Here is an 18,731-nt window from a genome sequence, read left to right on the forward strand (position 1 = left end):
CCTCATCTTCCTAAATCTTTTTAAGTTGCTAATTTATTACCATATGACATGTAAATTTTTTATTCTGTTTCAGTGGGGTGAATGCAGATTTTCTTGTACGCCTAAGTTGTAAATACACCATTTCTTGTTTGAAACAAAATGCTTTTTGGGGGGCGGGGAGGCTAAGTAATGGTGCATTTATAAATCTTGCACAAAGACCTTGAAGCTCTCACTTCATTGAGGGGAGTGGGGAGTGGCACTAAGGGTGGGTGAATTTCATATGCACATTATGCATTATGTCTTGTGTTTGTATGGAAGGGCTAGCACTGATCTGGCTATGCTGGAACTCCGTTCAGATCAATGCCCACGCAATCTAGTTAAAAGTTTATACTGAGCTGGACGGCTGGGCTTCTGAGCCTCTGGTCTTTTTCTCAACCTGGGAAGATATTGTAGGCTCTGATAAGCAATTTCTTTACCACGGTCTGCTGTATTTTCCTGGAAACTTGGTTTATTTTTGCAATATGCCCACTGTTTGATGCAATGGTGTTGCCACACCCAGGCCATGCTTCCAGTTGTCAACCTGGGCATCTGTAGTGCTCAAAACAAGAATGTTTCTGGGAAAGCAGAGGCTGCCCCCTCCAAGACAACAGAGCCCAGTGCTGGGTCATGCAGCAAGGGAGAAGCCTGGGTGAGTTAGGTAAAATATAGAATATGCACATTTTATGCACTTCCAACCTTTGAAAAAAAAATGGCTCATTTGTTTTAGGTATAGGACATAACGAGGTCTTTTAGGATGTATTCTGTACTAAAAAATACAAAGTTAAAACAAATCAGCTCAGCAGGTAGAGCCCAGATTGGTATGTCCAATTAGCTCCCAAAATTAGCCTCAAAACCTGTCACAATAAAAATGTCTTGCCCCTCCCTCCCCCCTTTGCAAAGGAAAATATGAACCTTCTTGGTCAAATTGTTCTGAAGCAACCTGAAGCAGCCTGTGAAAATGTGGACCTTGTCCTTGCTGTGGATACCTACACAATTAGGATATTATCAAAGGACTGGTGCAAAGGGAGAAGCAGTCTGATTTCCAAGTTCAAATGCATTTAGGATGCACCAGTCAAACATTAGACTTGTCTGTATGAGCTTCTCAGTGGGAGGACATTCCTGAGTGAGTTATTGTCAAGTGGGAAGACAGTCTTGAGTAAGTTAACTCTTCCCATTTGCTCCAAGGGGCAGGGGCAGGACCAGAAAAGTACTGAGAGTTTTGATAGGGGTAGCGGGAGAGGCTCTCCAGTTTTGGGATGTATCCTAGCTTAGACAGTCCTGACTATGAACAACCACCTGCTTGTTTTGAGATGCAATTTTAAAAGTTACTTTACAAATAATGAAAGAGGGGGGCAGAAAGGAAGAAAGGCTGCCCCAACACTTAACCTGAACTTGCTGAAACTCTGGAAGATGCCTGTGGACAGTGAGATCCTGTGAGGGAATGCTCTTCTTGCTGTCGATCTCCACTGGTGCAAGAAGGTGCCTGAGTGGGATGCAGCATAGCTGTTTTACGAGGGTCACTTGTCCAGTGCACAAGAAAGAACATGCTGATGGACTGGCCTCCTGAACACTGCATCTGAGAATGCCTAGCTATCCAGTGGTCTTTTCCCTCACAAATCAGGAGGCAGCCCTACCAGTTCCATGTGGTGGCTGGTGATAGGGATATGCAATGACTCCCAAAGGAGGGGAAGGTGCTGGATTTTGTAAACTGAGAAGATGCAGGCTTTAATCTGTCTGCTTATTGTTGGGTTGGATACTTTTCTGCCCATTGGGGAAGGGGGAAAGAGTCAGCCAGCTCATAGCAGAAGAGCATTTGCCTGCCAGAGCCCTTGGAAAGCTGCTGCTAGTCAGAGTAGATAATACTGAGCTAGGTGGACCAATAGTGCCTCTCAGTAAAAGGTAATTTCACATGTTCTCAAGAGAAGAGCTGCAGCATAGTTCTGTGGATAAATGTGCCAAATATGAGCAAGAGGCAGTTGTCCAACTCTGGCATATTTTCTTCTGCTATCACAGTTGGTGGCGGAGCAAAAAAAATGGTGCATTTTCATTGGCATGTGAACACTTTTTTTAGTGGGCATTTAATTTTGCTCAGCCACAGGGATGCAGAATGTGCATGCCTACACTTTGCAGCTTAAGTAAAAACCAACCCGAGACCCTGTAGGGTGCCCTAGTCCCAAACTAATCGCAATACTAAGGGAAGGAAAGTGCTGTTACATACCGAAATCATATTACTGTTTGCCATGAACTTAAAAAAAAAATCTGTACATCTCCTGTAGCAGAAAGTCCTAATTATTAATGGGCCTTTCCACACCTGTCTCATTTTATCCTTTATGAACTACACTTTTTGTCTTTGAAATAAATGCCTGATGATTGAATCTTTTGTGTATGCTTAGCTGTACAAAAGCATCTCAGAAACATCAAATATCACATTGGAGCAGATGTGGTGGCATCATTGGTTACATGTACAGCTTTTTAAATCCATAGGTCCTGTGGAGGCCAATTTTAGGGATCCCCTTTTGGTGTGTTTGATGTGCTGGAAATCCCCCAAAAATATAGACTGCAGAAGACCTACAGGGGTGCTGTTACCTCTAAACAGCCACTCAAACAACCAATAATCCCTCAGCCTACCTACTTGACTTCCTAAAGGACTCTGGGATATCTTTATTTGCCTATCTAAGGGTAAAAAAGTAGGCAGTTAGCTGTGTGTTCTCCCACCCCCCCAACCCCACAGTGACGTTTTAAGAGGTAGCTCCCCACTGCTGTGCACCCTCAGCCTGAAGGAAAAGGGACAGTAAAGGTAGTGAGGGTATGAAGAGTTGGGTGGCAGGAACAGGTGCTGGTGGAAAGGCCTATATAGAATGTGGAGGCACCATGGTCTGGTAGCCTCTGCCAAGAAGGGCCAATGCAGGGACACAAAACAACGCTGCAACACTATAGAAACCTGCATGGAAGAAAATCTAATTGAATTTAATGGGGCTTATTGGGGTGGGAAGAACCCTGGCTGTGTAAAACTAAGAATCCATCTAATGCTATATCCCATCTCCAAGAGCGATCAGCCAAAATCCCATAAACTGGACATGTCTTCAGCATCTAGTATATTGTCACTGAACAATATACTAATGCTTTCGTGGTTTAGACCTACCAGGAAGGAATGCATCTAATCTTGTAAAACCATCTAAATCTTAGTTTTTATAAAGGGGTGGGGAGATCCTGTGCTACCACTAAGCTTTTATTGTGTCCTCTGCCATACAACCCTGCTGTTCATTTTGTGAAGCAGTTTAGTAGTCAAAGCTAGTCTTAAATTATGATTACTTAGAAAATCTGATTTATTCAAACACAGGACATTCTGTGATACTGTTCCTTTCTAGAAATACTGAAAACTTCATAAATGACACCTCAATGACTGCTGGTTTGAACGTTAAACCCCAGCAAAAGCCTCAGACAGCAGCATACTACGAGAGAGGCAACCCTAAGGGAGTACTAGAGTCAGGAGCCAAGGGTATATGCCATACCGTAACATCTGTTTTGGTCTACATTGATATTTTCCCCATGTAAATGATAAGCAAGGAAGAACCGCTTTCCCTGGATACTATTCACATCAAAGCCAGCCAAATAAGGCCCAGCTTGAGCATTTGGCCCTCCCTCTTCTTGCAAGTGGCTGATGCCTGGGCATGGCCACAGGCAGACAAAGGCTCTTGGGCATGTACAGGCCATCCCAGTGGAACCCAGCACAAGCTTGGGACATCCTTGAAAGTCATTCCCTGCTCTAAGATGCTGCTGCCATCCATTGGGTTGTTGGCATTGTTTAAATTATATTTGTATGGGTATTTTATTCTGTAAGCCTTTTTCAGGCCCCAGAGTAGGAAATCCTGTGTCCAGATAGTCCAAAGGGAAACAGATGTGTGTTGGCTTACATATTTAAAGGTCTAAACAACACAGACTTAGAAAATCTGAGGACCGCATCATGCTTGCCAGCAACCTTTAAACCTGCATCAGACCCACAACCTTGCTGATTTCCACCACCGCAGCGATGCTGGGCCCAAATGAATCATCAGCAAGATCCACTTCAATGACCACGATGAGACTCAAAGTAAAGTAATCCAAGGGATTTAGGGTTGGAATTTTTTTAATAGGATGGGTTTACTAGGGACTTGCAAGAATATTTGGTAGAGCTGTTACAGAATGCTAAAATGTTTTGTAAAATTCTTCACAAAGAAACACATGGGCTCCAATCAAAGCATGAATTTACCAGAGAATTGCAGTGAACCTGTGCGCACCTCTTATTGGCTTGCATCTCCGTTGAGAAACTGGACCACTGAGGCAACATATATAAAAACAAATGAAAAGTAGTCACAATCAGTTTAATGAAGTGCACAGAATAGCAATCGGTCATGTCAATAAAAATAAAACAATTAAATTTTACATCAAGTGTGCTTTATTTCCTCCACAGGTATTCTGTTAAATAAAGCACCATATATATATATTTATATATATATATATTTATACTGTCAGGCCACAGCTAAAGAGGATTCTTTACAGAATCAAATTTCTTGTGGTTTTTTTTAGTATACAAGTAAACTTAATTTTGATAATAAGAACCACAGCGATTGGAGGCTATCTGCCTCTATTTTAAGGTACAAAACTGGCACAGAGGACACCATATTATACACAGTAAAAATGCCATCAGTTTAAATTACATCATACAGGGTAAGCAGACCCTGCTCCTCCCAGACAGCCATATTAAATGAAAGCCACTACAGTGAACTCTGAATTACATAAAACATATCCATTATCTGATTGCCCTTTAAGAAAGTGTATGGTAGATGCTAAATCTTTAAATCTGGAGTTCTGCCTGACCAAGAATTAAGCATATAAATTTAATCTTGCCATTCAAGCAGAGCGCACTGGACAAACTGAAGCACAAAACAGAAATAAGCAAAACTTATACAAACAGCATTTATTGAAGGAGGAGGAAAAAAAGACTTTAAAAGCAGACATGCTCCTCTATTGTCAAGAAGCAGCTTGGTTTCCTTTGCCAGATATCCTTGTGACCACGTGAATCGTAGACTCAATGGTCCTGCAGAGGATGTCTAAAATGTCTTGCTGCTGTTGCTGCTGCTGCATGTGACTCAACAGTCCTCTGGAATGGCTGCAACTGAGCGACAAGCCAGACTCGGGGTCCTGGGAGGCTGGACCTTCGCAGCTTTTCAAATCGGTGAGATCCGACAGAACGGCAGAAATAGACGTGGAGGGAAACTCTGCGTCGTCGTCGCCAATGTTGGAATCCTTGGAACTCGAGGGCTCTTTCAGCTCTTTACATTCTTCAAACCGACTACCTCCTGACTGCTCCTCCCCATGTTGTGACCGGGAAGACAACATCATCTCTTCGGAAAACGAAGATGGAACTTCCATCCGGTACTCTTTAATGGAACTATTTTCAGGGGAAGGCAGGTCCTGCTCAGTGCCTGGATCAATGATCGATGAGTCTCTTGTCTCATTATCTGAGGTGCTCGTTGGAGTCAAGGCCTCCCTAGGTTCAGTTTTCAGATCACTGATACAGCTGTCCACTGTGTGCTCCTCATCACTGCTAACCCGTCTTCTTTTCACTGGAGTAGCTCCCTCATCATCTGTAAAATAAAAACAGGGTCCTCTGAAAGAGATCCGTTTGATTTGCTCTAGGCGTCATCGTTTCTTGAATTTTTCATACCTTGGGCACACGTTATTTCTGGATTTTAAAAGTAGCCATGCTTCCCCCAAGGATTCATCCAGCCATACATATTATATGCTTTTCTCAATCACAACTCTCGCTGTTTACTAAAGGAACCTGGGCTAAAGAATGGTACTGTGCTTTCTGGGCCTGGGTGGTGCATCTGGGATTCTCCCACACCTGTTGGTTATAATGAAGACTATGAAATGGAATCCAAATCCATCCCTTCCTCACTTGGGATGATTCCACTGCCATTTATTGCCTGTGTGAGAGAATCTCCAATAGGCTCAGGGTATTGGATGCATTTATCATAGTGGCTACATTTTTCACTTCTAGAGGGGAATGCGTGCAGCAAAGAAGTCTGATGGCACCTTGAAGTCTTAACAAGCTTCAATTCAAGCAGCCCCTCACGTGGCATACTGTAATTGATAATGAATCAATACTGAAGTGCTTTTTTCTTTCACATCTGAGATGAAGCAGGAAGAACTTTTTTTTAAAGCTAAAAATGGTTTTTGACTGACATTTGAGGAATACCAAAACCCACTGGACAAAGCACCTGCAAGCAACTGACAGAAGCGCTTAGCAGCTAGGCACACTGGGGAGACTGAAAGGCCAAGATAACCACCTTGGACAGCACAAACCTTTAGTTTTTCTTTCTTTGGCTTCTTGCTCCTGCAGTGAGTTCTTCTGTTGCTGACAAGTCCTGCATTTGTTGAGCAGTTCTTGCAGAGTTGGAATCAGAGCTGAATTCAACTGCTTTGGGGTGTGCACAGAAAGCAGCAGAGTGAGGGCTCGAAGATCCTGCCAAGAAAAGCCAGATAAATACTTATTGAAGAATGCTCACTCTAAGCATGTTACTGAAAAGACCTTGGAGTGTCCCTGTTTCAGGAGAAGTATCCTGATCCTAATTAAAAAAAAAAAGTCGCTTGGTCTTTATTCAGAACCTTGACTGAGAAAAGTGGCTAGACCCATTACACAGATTTCAGTATTTGCATGAAGATCATCACTTTGAAATTAGAAAATTTTACTTTTACAGTATTTATACATTACATGCCCTGACCTGGATGAACCAGGCTAGCCTGATCTTGTCAGTTCTCGGAAGCTAAGCAGGGTCCGCCCTGGGCAGTACTTGGATGGGAGACCACGAAGGAAGTCCAGAGGCAGGAAATGGCAAACCACCTCTGTATATCTCTTGCTTTGAAAACGCCATGAGGGTTGCCATAAGTCGGCTGCAACTTGACAGCACTTTCCACATACATTATGTTGCTAATTTGATTAAACTCTACCCAGTTCATACATTACAGCAAATGCAGGTACATCCTGCCTGTTAAGTGCATATATCTGCCTGAAATAAAGAGCTAAAACATATTCACTTTATGAACAAAAGAGACCAGTATAAATGTCAGGTTTATATCACACATTCAGCTGTACATGTATTTATTTATTTACAAATTTATATCCCGTCTTTCAAGCCTTTACTAGGACTACCAAGATGGCTAACAATTTAAAACATACATGATAAAATTACATCGAGTCATTAAAATAACCCCTCCAAACATACTTCATTAAAACAACTTTAAAAAGAGTTAAAAACAACAACAGACTAGCAGAAAAATTCTCCATTATCACAGCTGAAAGAGCAGGACGATTGACCAGCATAACCCTGATTTCCCCAATAATAGGTACAATTTCTATGTCTGTATAAGATTCTGGTCAGTACATACATACACTCCCTACACATTACCAAGCTATCAGGACAGCCCATGAAATCACCTGCTCTGAAGAATTTGTCAAGATTAGCTAAGCACCGCAAGATGAGACTGAAATAAAGTCTCCCCTGATAATACATGACAGGAAAAAAATATCTTGTGGTATGTATTAGATGGGTGATTTAAAACAATTACCATACCCACATGCAGAGTGCCAAAACGCTCGACAAGAGAGGGCCATGCCATTTAGAAGCTCCACTACCATGTGTGAAGCCAAACAGTGCGTGCAGTGCACCACCAGGGATGTGCATGTGGCTTTGGAGACACAAGTAACGAATAACATTTGGGTTCAACAATTGCTAGGTAGTGCCCCACCGTGGTGAATTTTTGAGGGGCCCACACTAGGGCCACAACATTTCAATCAGGTAGAGCAATGAAAAAGGTAAAGGTCCCCTGTGCAAGCACCAGGTCATTCCTGACCCATGGGGTGACATCACATCCCGACGTTTTCTAGGCAGACTTTGTTTGCGGGGTGGTTTGCCAGTGCCTTCCCCAGTCATCTTCCCTTTACCCCCAGCGAGCTGGGTACTCATTTTACCGACCTCGGAAGGATGGAAGGCTGAGCCAACCTTGAGCCGGCTACCTGAAACCAACTTCTGTTGGGATCGAACTCAGGTCGTGAGCAGAGCTTCGACTGCAGTACTGCAGCTTTACCACTCTGCGCCACGGGGCTCCTAGAGAGCAATGAAAAGGACTCAAATTAAATCAGCAAATATTATACTTGCAGTATATAAGTCTGTACCATGTTCCCACTTACAATGCTCTGCACTGTTCTAGCTGCCTGTCTCAAAAAGATATAGTAAGAAAAAGCATAAAGGCAAGCTTCTTTTCTTTTTTGAAATCTCAGGGAACACACTAGTTTTTAGAGGGGGGAAAGTAACTTACCCCATTTAACGTAGAGCTTGCTTTAAAAATTTCAACTCGCTGATTGGCAAAATCTGATTCTAGGCTCTGATACTGGTTGATCAGATTTGTTACCAAATTATTGATCACTCCGACACAGTTTGCCTCAGAGAACACCTGTCCTTGCACCTGCAGAGGGGGAAAAACAGAATGCTCATTTTCAAAATAGCTCTGTACCAGCTTCCTGTAGCCAAGGCCACCAAACCAGGGTGGGTGTTTTTTATATAGTCTTTCTGCTGGTCAAATGACTGTAAATAAACGAACTATGATCCATTTTGATGAACCAATGAATTGCACTGGCAACAGCACTGTGCTTACTCTCACGCACTCACAAGAATATGCGCATATTGTCTGACATAGAGTCAAAAGTAGTAAAGAGCTGCATTTCCCCTATCCTGATAAAACCTTCTACACAGCAACTAACTTTCTATAAGTTCAGTACCAGCAGGCCAGAAGCCTACTCACAGCATCTGCCAACAGGAACCCTGTACCCAGAAGTCCACATCACCATGTAAAGCTTTCCTGAAAAGCCTCTCCAAAACACAGTTTGCCCACCTGCAGCTGGCATGGCAGAAAGGCTGAGGCATGTTTAACAGGGCATACTGGAAAGCTGAAAGGGGACATAAGGGCACCGAGGGATGCTGCTGATCTGTTCCTCCAACCAAGATTCCCCACAATTTCTCATACCTTGAGAAGGAAATGTGTTAAGAAGGTGTACACAATGTTGTTGTTGAGAAAGGTCCTTTCATCCATTAGAATGCATTTGATGTACTCCGCAAACACAGGATCTTCGCACAGGAGCTTGATGCAGTTCTTTGACATGGCGGACTAAAAGAAGCAAGACTTTGGAATGAATACCCAATTTTCGTGACTGCTGGAGTCAGTGACTGCAGTCCAGACAGCACTACTACTAGGTGACAGTCATTTCAGTGCCCCTCCCACCTCTTCCAGAGGAAAGAGTCACTTTAGAGTAAAGTTGTAGCCGTTCTGGCAACCCACTGCATCAGCCTAACACCTTTCCACAGAGCCAGAAGTACACACAGCCCCATGCTCCCAACGTTGTACTGCTAAGACATCAAGCAAGCAGCACCAGAGGGGCAGTAGTAACATATCTGAATGGGTATCCCTGTCTGGCCTCTACACAGAGAATGGTGGTTGACATAAGCTGCCCCCATTGTGTTTTTGTATCTATGGCCGTGTTCCTCCCCACCAGTAGCGTGATGTAAAGACAAACAGAATTTTTTGTTATAATCTGTGCTGTTGTTCTCATCAAAGAAAAATATTCTTGGGGTCCCCCCCCCGAAATATATTTAATTTTACCTGAGTTTGGCAAAGCTCAGTCCAAAGTTTGGGAAACAAAGCTAGATGAAGAGGCAAACCTTCATAAGCCACAAGGACACCTACAATTTTAAAAACAAGGTAACACAATTTTTTTTATATCTTACAGTGGAATACGCTCCAAATTTTAAATATAAAATTATACAACTAAGACGAGGGATGACTATTCGCTGTTATTGTGAGTCATATTAAAAGCAGATATAATTGATCTCTTTAAAAAGAAGAAACCTGTGCCTATAATAATAGCAGGATTACAACGCCTCACAACATTGTTTTATTAAGCACTTTCAGATCCAACATTACTACCAGATTACTTATCTGACTATGGTGCATTTGGCATTTATTCTCTCAAAAATTAGTACCTCGCTAACAATAAATCACTTAAGCTCTATTTGAGTTGATATCTGTCTACTTCCCAAAGAGCTGGCTGCATGGACACTACGAAGTACTTCACTGCTGAAATAAACTGAAGCTGGAAGGAGAGGACAGGTGAGAATTCAATTACATTTGTTACTGTAAGTCAGATTTGTTACACAGAGACTTACAAATTGCTATCCTCATTTAGTTTTCCAAATCCCTTTTTAAAAAATCCAACTAGAGCGACTAGTGGATTGTGTGCTGCTGTGCTTGGCCTCCAATCAATTTTTGTTTCTAAAGTGGCACACACATCGGCTTTCAGTGGGACATAACCTTTCTGGGCCGGAAGAGATGCCCGCTTCCGTCACTGCAAAAATTCACCAGGTTTCTGCAAGAGGTTCAAAGTCAAGAGGACCAGAAATCAAGAGTGGCAGTTAACAAAGGACAGACCGCTTTTCATCTGCTCCAAAGACAAAGTGATGGCCGCCAAACAATTACTACTATGCTGAGGTTCATGGGAACCTGAATAAAGCTGCATTCAGGCATTAAGAGCAGGAGCTGTCTCAGCTTAAATGGCTCCCACCAAATGCTCTTCCTAAGGCAGAGATCTTTCAGACAAGGCTCAAGCCTTCATCTCCGCATACTCACTCATCTTCACTAAGGTCTCCGTGAATTTCTCACAGTTGATGGCAACTCGGCACAGGAGATGGATGAACTGATGATACGAGAAGAAGTAATCTAGCAGCATACGGTCGTAAACGTCATCTTTGCCCTGAAAATTTAAGGCAACTTTGTTCACTGAGATTGCTCCGAATAAATCAAGACGGGCAACATACCTAAAAACACTCACAAAAGGGGTGACTTTCAATGTAAAATATTACGCACAGGAAACCAGCTGGTACAAAAACATTAACGCCTAACTAAACATTACATACAAATGCATATAACAAGACAATAAGTGGTTTCAAGAGAAGCGTACTCTGGGGCAGTAAAGCAATAGGGTTTGTCTTCTTAAATCTTTCCTGTGGTCTCTGCATTAACTAATCTCCTAGTTCAAGAAATGTTTACGGAACTTCTCCTTTCATTAAGGTCTTATTTATTGTTCTACTGCTTATCCCCCCTCTAAAATTCTTTAAAATCACACGTGTTTCATGTCCTAGAAGAGGAGAGGAAGAAACTTATTTGGAACCTCATGGGAAGAGGGGTGGGTGGGAAAGGTGATCTGGAGCAGCACAGGGGCAAGGAAGAGAGTTTCTGAACCTGTAGAGAGCAACTCCAAACAGCCCTCCTTCCCTTAAGCTACTTTTCTCTTATGCACATCAGCAGCAACAAAAACTGGGGCTTTGTAATAAGTGCAAATGCATCAACACGCACAGCTTTCTTCCCTCGCTTTCCACAGCGCAATTTATATGACATCAAGAGTCCCCAGCCAAAAAGCCAAAGGCACGCCTCTCGTCCTCCAACATACCTTGCTGGCTTCCACCATTGTAGGCAAGAGGCACATGTTGAGTTCAGGGCGAGGTGGGCGGATATTACTTTTACCTCCTATCAATTTCAGGTTTTCGCGGCATGGGAAGTAAGGGCCAAGGGACACTGATGGAAATCAGAACAAAGTAGGCAGTTACCAAATGGACACACAGTACAGTATTTTAAAATAGGCAACAAAGGGAAATGCCACACACACACATATATAGCGCAGTGAAATAAAAATAGTAGTGTTGATGGTGTAAATTAGCAATAAATAGACCGTTAAGCTGTTCTTCCCCACTTGACTTAGAAATCTGGTGCTCTGCCAGGCTGGTGGAAGAGGCTACAGCAGAAAATGGCAGGCAGCCCCCCCCTTTTCTTACTGCATCTCCCTTTCCAGGGGCCACTTTTCAATTCTGCAAACAAGGAACTGTGGGCAGCTGAACGTCTACTCTCGCCAAGATCTGAGTGCCTGTAAATCTACCTACCCCAAGGGCAACTGCTTCTGAAATCCACCTTTCCCCTTGCTACAATTAGCCCCAGAACTGTCGTTTCTGCATGATCACCCTCCACCCCCCTTTGTGCCACAGTCCCTTCTCTTTTCACTGCCCTACTTCTGCGCCCTGACCTGGATGGCCCAGGCTAGCCTGATCTCGTCAGATCTCAGAAGCTAAGCAGGGTCAGCCCTGGTTAGTATTTGGATGGGAGACCACCAGGGAATACCACGGCTGCTGTGCAGAGGAAGGCACTGGCAAACCACCTCTGTTAGTCTCTTGCCATGAAAACCCCAAAAGGGGTCTGTGACTTGAAGGCTCTTTACACACACACACACACACACACACACACACACACACACACACACACACACACACTTCTTCTGCAGAAACTCTCCTTAAATCTTCCTCCACCATTACCTTGTGACTTGAAGGCACTTTACACACACACACACTTCTTCTGCAGAAACTCTCCTTAAATCTTCCTCCACCATTACCTTGTGACTTGAAGGCACTTTACACACACACACACACACTTCTTCTGCAGAAACTCTCCTTAAATCTTCCTCCACCATTACCTTGAAACCTCAAGCCTAACTCAAACGCATGAGTAACTGTTCTGGATTCCAACCTTGTTTTCTAATGTTATCACTTCTACCGCTTAATGGCCTTGCCCTCTGCCTAATGATGAGTCTGAACGGTGAATATGTTTATTGGTGGTGGCCATGGCTCTACCTGGCGGACTGCACCAGCATGAATAACCAGGTGGTTTCGGCTCATCTCCCTCCCACTAGTTCCTGTGCTGCATAGATTTTTATCATAACCGTACCTATTTCTTTTTCTCAAAACAGTAACCACTGGGTTCAGTGGATACTGGGAGCCTTGAAAACAACTTAAACTCGCCACACTCTTTCATAGCCACAGGAAGAAACCCCCTTTCTGCTTTAAAATACATCTGAAATATCAAAGCAGCTTTACCGCAGTCTGTGAAGTGCTAGGCATAAATGGTATCAAGCAGATTTTAATCGTCTGAAAATACCTACTTGGGATGTTGCTGTGGTGGTATGTGCAATGGTTGTGCTGCAGAAACGGAACCAGAGTGTGCAGGAAGTCATGAGGGCTTAAAAGCACCAGCTCCTTGAGGACGTCTACAAAGAAAACATTTGGCTTGGTATTTTTCTCAGAGGCAGGGCAGTGTTTGTAAACTTTGCACCCTGTATAAATTATACAGACTGAACACACTTGCATAATTGCTCTCTGCATGATTCATCCTTCATTTCTTACTACATTACAATATTCTATTTACTCTAATCAAGAGAAAGGCCAAGGAGCTATGCAGGATACTAAAGCTCCGCCCAAACACCGTGTAAATTAAATCCAGCCATCCCCTCTGGCTCTTTGAGATTTCAGCAAACAGCGGCAAGCATTATCTTGGCAACCCATAACGGCTAGAGAGTTGCCTCTGAAGTAAAACGGAAGCAGAATTATGTGCACTTTATATGCTCCTAAGGAATCACAACACACGTGTGTGGGCTGTGAGTATCAAATTGTTTCCCAATTTCCATTTCCAACTGCAGCTCCTGGCGCTACGCTGTTGGGAAGGACCCCACACATACACACACACTTTCTTAAGAGAATGTGGGGCTGGACGCACAGTAGCCACTACAAGCTATTCAGCTTAATACCTCTTGGGAGTACAGCAAGTTACAGATGCAGGATTTATGGCTGGGCAACAGCCACCACCCTTTGTCTGAGCCCAGCCCCTCCCTATGCTTGTGCAGTAAGGGAAGGAGAGCCCACTCACACTCCTTTGCCCCCCCCAAAAAAAAACTGATTCTGGGGAGGGGAAAGAGAGATGAATTGAGCTTGGGGAAAGCGGCACGAGGACTGTGCTCATGAGCATTCCTAGGGGACATGCAGGGTTGTGACCGTTCCTGTTTTTCTCCAGGCAGGGTCCCAGCCATATATCCCTCCCCCAACTCATTTTTGTGCCTTTAATACACAGGCACTAAACTCAGAAAATAAAGTGATTAGTATAAGGCTTCCTTGAACATTTCAGGTCCGCATGAATTTTAAGGCATCTTACCTATGCATGCGTTTCTAAGCTCTGGTGGACTGTATGAATTTAGCAAAGTTAACAGCTTATGGGCAAATTCTATTCGCTCCTGCCACTGGATCAGCGCTTGTTTCACATCTGCAAATATAAATCATACCACCATTACTTATAAAATCTGTATGCTGCCTCTCCAGACACACTTGAGGCAGCTCACAACATTAAAACAATATTATCATCAACATTAATGCATGGTTTCTCATCCAGTTCTCGAGAGGGTTGAAGCACGCCTGGAACGAAGCAAAGAACATTCTTGTCCTGCCTATTTTATAAAAATGGATCTTCAGTGAAGATTGAATCAACACATTACACCCACCCAGTAGCTAACTATTAAATTTATTTTCAAAACCTTTTGTTGACTGCCCTTCTCTTGCAGTTTTCTAGCCTGCATTCTAGCCAAGTCTCAGCACAGACAACAGTATTTCCCTAATGCCACTTCACAGTAAAAAGTTTCAGGTGCACACTGAACTGCAAAGCATGAATGTGGCAAACAGGCATTTGAAGGCATCTTAACCATTCAGGTACATTCTTCATAGCACTGACTGTAGCTGCCTGCTGAGGACAAACCTTGTGACTGACCTGTCTTTGTTGTATAATGTGAGGATCAGCCCTTCTGTAGTCCTCTTCACAGCTCAGTAAAGGTAGGTTGCTAATCATTGTGTGGTGGAGAACAGATGCCAAGCCACAGCAGCCTGCCTAACACTACCCAAGGGATTTCAGAATTGACCTGAGATTTGAATCAAGGTCCTCCAAATCTGAGTCACTTAGGCCTTCTTCCTGCTACCTATGCACTTAGTTAGGACATGAATAATCCCACTGGTAAATGGTATAAATTACAAATCTTCCACCATATAAACAAACAAACCTTTTCTTTGTAGATATGGCCGGGTAGACTTGAGAACAGAGAGGAATATGGAGAGAAGCTCCACTAGGTCTCCAGTTACATGACAAGCTGTGGCTTCATGGTACATCATGTGCAATGTGTTGAAGGACTGTCAAAAAATTTTTTAAAAAGGAAACAGTCAAATGACACATCAACATTATAAAAAAGCAGTCTATATAAACATCATGCACACATTTACTTTACTCTGTGACATGTCATCAGCACTAAAGTGAAAAAAATGTTGCTATCCTTACCTCTGTCATAAGGATTAAGCCTCTATTAAACACAACAAGAAGACGATCTTCATCAGTTTCTAATAATATTCGAAAGGCACTAAAGGAAAAATAGTAAAAAAAAAATGAGTAGGAAGACTGAAGAGGCAAGAGTGAAGGTCCACAACTGAGTGACAGAAGCACACGCACTGCAAGCAGAAGGTCACAGATTCTGTCTTGGTACATCCAGAAAAGAGACAGTGAAGAGTAAAGGTAACAGGTTTCGAGCAAGGCTTCTCTCTGTCTGACCCAAAAGCACTGCTGCCAAAGTTGATAATACTGGGATAAACGGACCAGAGGTCTGAAGGCAGCTTCCTATGTTCATATAAGGAAGTGCCAAAATAAAGATCACTTTTCCAACATTCACAAATATGCAAAAAAGCATTACCAGAAAATTCTGAACCAGTAAAGCACTATTTCAGAAGCATTACATCAAAGATCACATTACAACGGAGTTCACATTTTTCTTCCCCCAAAGACACTCTGGGCTTGATTTTAACATGGTGTGGGTGAGGCAAGAGAACTCTCCTTTGGGACTTTGGAGTCAAGCAGTGCCTTGCTTAAACTCTGCAAAGCAGCTATGAATGCTTAGTTTGCACTCTCAAGATAAGGACATAAGAGCATAAGAAAAGCCATGCTGGATCAGACCAAGGCCCATTAAGTCCAGCAGTCTGTTCACACAGTGGCCAACCAGGTGTCTCTAGAATGCCCACATCAAGACAACTGCAGCAGCAGCACCCTGCCAGTGTTCCACAGCACCTAATATAACAGGCACGATCCTCTGATTCTGGAGAGAATAGGTATGTATCGTGACTAGTATCCATTTTTACTAGTAGCCATGAATACCCCTCTCCTCCAAACATGTCCGCTCCCCTCTTAAAGCCTTCCACGTTGGCAGCCATACCACATCCTGGGGCAGGGAGTTCCACAGTTTAACTAGGTGTTGTGTGAAGAAATACTTCCTTTTATCTGTTTTGAATCTCTCTGCAGCTTCAGCAGATGACCTCACATTCTAGTATTATGAGAGAGAGATGTGGCCCTTGTAGATATTATAGCAGCATGCTAACGAAGCCCCTCTCATGGGCTGCAGCGCAGCTTTAACAAGACCCTGACCTTGTGCAAAGTCATGCTGGGAAGCTCCTTGCCTTGCCAGTGGTATGCCTCTGTTGCGGCTTTGCCTCTTTCCTTGAGGCATGTCAGACTGTTAGGCGATGGCAGCTGGTTTGAGATACGGGTGGGAATGGAGGTCATGGCTGCTGATATCACAGAGACACTGACGGATAAGGAAGGTAAGGCAGATGGTCCCAAAGGCAGGTCCCCCAAAGGGAAGGGATGTTCAGGGCAACTACTGCCACTCTGTGCTAAGAGCCATCAGCGCAACTTCACCAGCCTTTACAAAAAATTTCTACCCCTCCAATTAAAAAAAAAAAAAAAGGTAAGTGGAAATTATTCCAACATTATTATAAAACGGGGGGGGGGGGAACACTCCCCACAACAGTAACTCTTTGTGGTATCTCCTACTGCAAGAATCGTAATTACCACTGAAACTAGGATTCACTTTCTATATTAATATTCTGAGTTTCATGTACCTTATTAAAGTAGTCCAGCATGACCGTCCATCTAAGCAGCGGAGGTAACAGCTTATGGTAGTTTTCTTAAATTGTTTAATGTCTTCCAGTTCCTCTTCTCTCATATCTGGCCTCTGAGCTACAAATAGTTGCATGAGGTTAAACAGCTCTTCCACTGCCTAAACAAACAGAACAAGCATGAGTCTAAAGTAATCATCTTAATGGACAAAATCTCTCAAGTCATTTTTATTATTTCACAGGAATTCTACACAGGAGTGTTTTGTGAATTAGGAAATCTACTCATTCAAGGCATTCAATTTAGCAAGACCATCTTAGAAGCAAGTATAGGAGAGGCTTCTTAACCCCTTATTCTCCTTTTCTGAATTAAAAATCAACAACTGGAAATCAACAACTGGAAGCCCAAGGGCCAAATCTAGTCTCCAAGTATCACCAACTCTCCTTCAACTGCCATTCAAGGACAAAGATGTAAAATTTCCAGAAATTTTGAAGCTGTGAAAAAAAACACCTTTTTTTCTTGGAAAAAACCCAGACATTTTTGGAGAAATTAAAATATATACAATATTTACTGTCATATCAACCCCAACTTTACTGCTTTAACAATATAAAATGCATCACTTACAAGCTACTTAGCATATAAAATGGCTACATTCTGTAAAATTTATGGAATTTAAAGTTATACATGTTGTCGTTTTGTACAAGCAAAATTGCAAATATACCAAATACCTGAAAGAAAACTGCAAATGGTTGCACCCTATGCTATCTTAGCACGCGTACCTTATTTTTTTGCTATCTGGTTGGAGAGAGCTACATTCTCAATGACGTTCCAAGTTTTTCTGCGAGCCTTTTGCGCAGTTTCTGCCTTACCTCCTCCTGATCTTTTCCCCTCCCTCCTGCAAGGTAGGGAAATAAGCTACTTTTTACCCAATCGGTGGGTATGTGTGTCACAGTGGGTTGAGGGAGAGATGAAAAGGTTATCCACAAGTTAGGTCAAAAAGACAGTGAGAGCCCTGCATGCTCTCCTCGTGAAGATTATGTAACCTTCTAGGTGCAGAAATACATCTTGGATTTAAGAGCTGTCTATATCTACAGAATGCCCACCTTGCCTTTAAAAGCATTTCACTCATTCTAAAGGAGAAAATACTCCCCCAAATTTCCATTTTTTCATCGGAAAAATTGGGGGGAAAGGGCCTAGGAAAAATACAGAGGGGGGGACTGTTTCCCCTACTATTATTTCTGTTTTTCCCCCGTGCCTTCACACGGGGAGGGGCTGTGGCTCAGTGGTAGAGCATCTCCTTGGCATGCAGAAGGTCCCAGGTTCAATCCCCAGCATCTCCAGTTAAAGGGACTAGGCAGGTAGGTGATGTGAAAGACCCCTGCCTGAGACCCTGGAGAGCCACTGCCAGTCTGAGTAGACCACTGGTTCCCAACCGGGGGTCCGTGGACCCCCAGAACTAAATAAAGGTCCGCGAAACAAAGTTATAAACCCATAATAAATTAATATTTTCAATTAAAAGTTCTCTATTATAAAAATATATATTCAAATATTATTCTAAGTTTAATGTTAACTAACAGTTATGATTAAAGTTTATTTTCAAATTCTCGGCATTTTTATTTTGAACCTTGGGGTCCCTGCACCGAACAAAAAAGTCCTAGTGGTCCCTGGTCAAAAAAAGGTTGGGAACCACTGCAGTACTGACTTTGATGGACCAAGGGTCTGATTCAGTATAAAGCAGCTTCATGTGTGTGTGTTCATCTCTGTTCTAGGGTAGATGTGGCAATTGCTGAATGGGGCTGGAGAAGGGGTTGGCACACCCACCTTCC

General features: G+C 43.0%; 1 protein-coding gene across 1 annotated transcript in view; it reads right to left on the reverse strand.

The window, feature by feature from the left end:
• Positions 1 to 4,344: 4,344 nt before the first annotated feature.
• Positions 4,345 to 18,731, reverse strand: part of USP34 (ubiquitin specific peptidase 34) — a 112,536-nt gene continuing 98,149 nt past the window's right edge. The window contains exons 69-80 of the mRNA XM_056853854.1: positions 16,911 to 17,068; positions 15,304 to 15,382; positions 15,032 to 15,158; positions 14,140 to 14,247; positions 13,097 to 13,201; positions 11,561 to 11,685; positions 10,741 to 10,864; positions 9,718 to 9,797; positions 9,085 to 9,225; positions 8,380 to 8,526; positions 6,367 to 6,526; positions 4,345 to 5,645 (exon numbers count right to left, since the gene is read on the reverse strand). Coding sequence (XP_056709832.1) covers positions 5,029 to 5,645; positions 6,367 to 6,526; positions 8,380 to 8,526; positions 9,085 to 9,225; positions 9,718 to 9,797; positions 10,741 to 10,864; positions 11,561 to 11,685; positions 13,097 to 13,201; positions 14,140 to 14,247; positions 15,032 to 15,158; positions 15,304 to 15,382; positions 16,911 to 17,068 — 1,971 coding nt within the window. The 3' untranslated portion in view covers positions 4,345 to 5,028. The remainder of the gene's footprint in view (positions 5,646 to 6,366; positions 6,527 to 8,379; positions 8,527 to 9,084; positions 9,226 to 9,717; positions 9,798 to 10,740; positions 10,865 to 11,560; positions 11,686 to 13,096; positions 13,202 to 14,139; positions 14,248 to 15,031; positions 15,159 to 15,303; positions 15,383 to 16,910; positions 17,069 to 18,731) is intronic.

Source organism: Euleptes europaea, chromosome 7, assembly GCF_029931775.1.
Source record: "Euleptes europaea isolate rEulEur1 chromosome 7, rEulEur1.hap1, whole genome shotgun sequence".
Lineage (NCBI taxonomy): Eukaryota > Metazoa > Chordata > Lepidosauria > Squamata > Sphaerodactylidae > Euleptes > Euleptes europaea.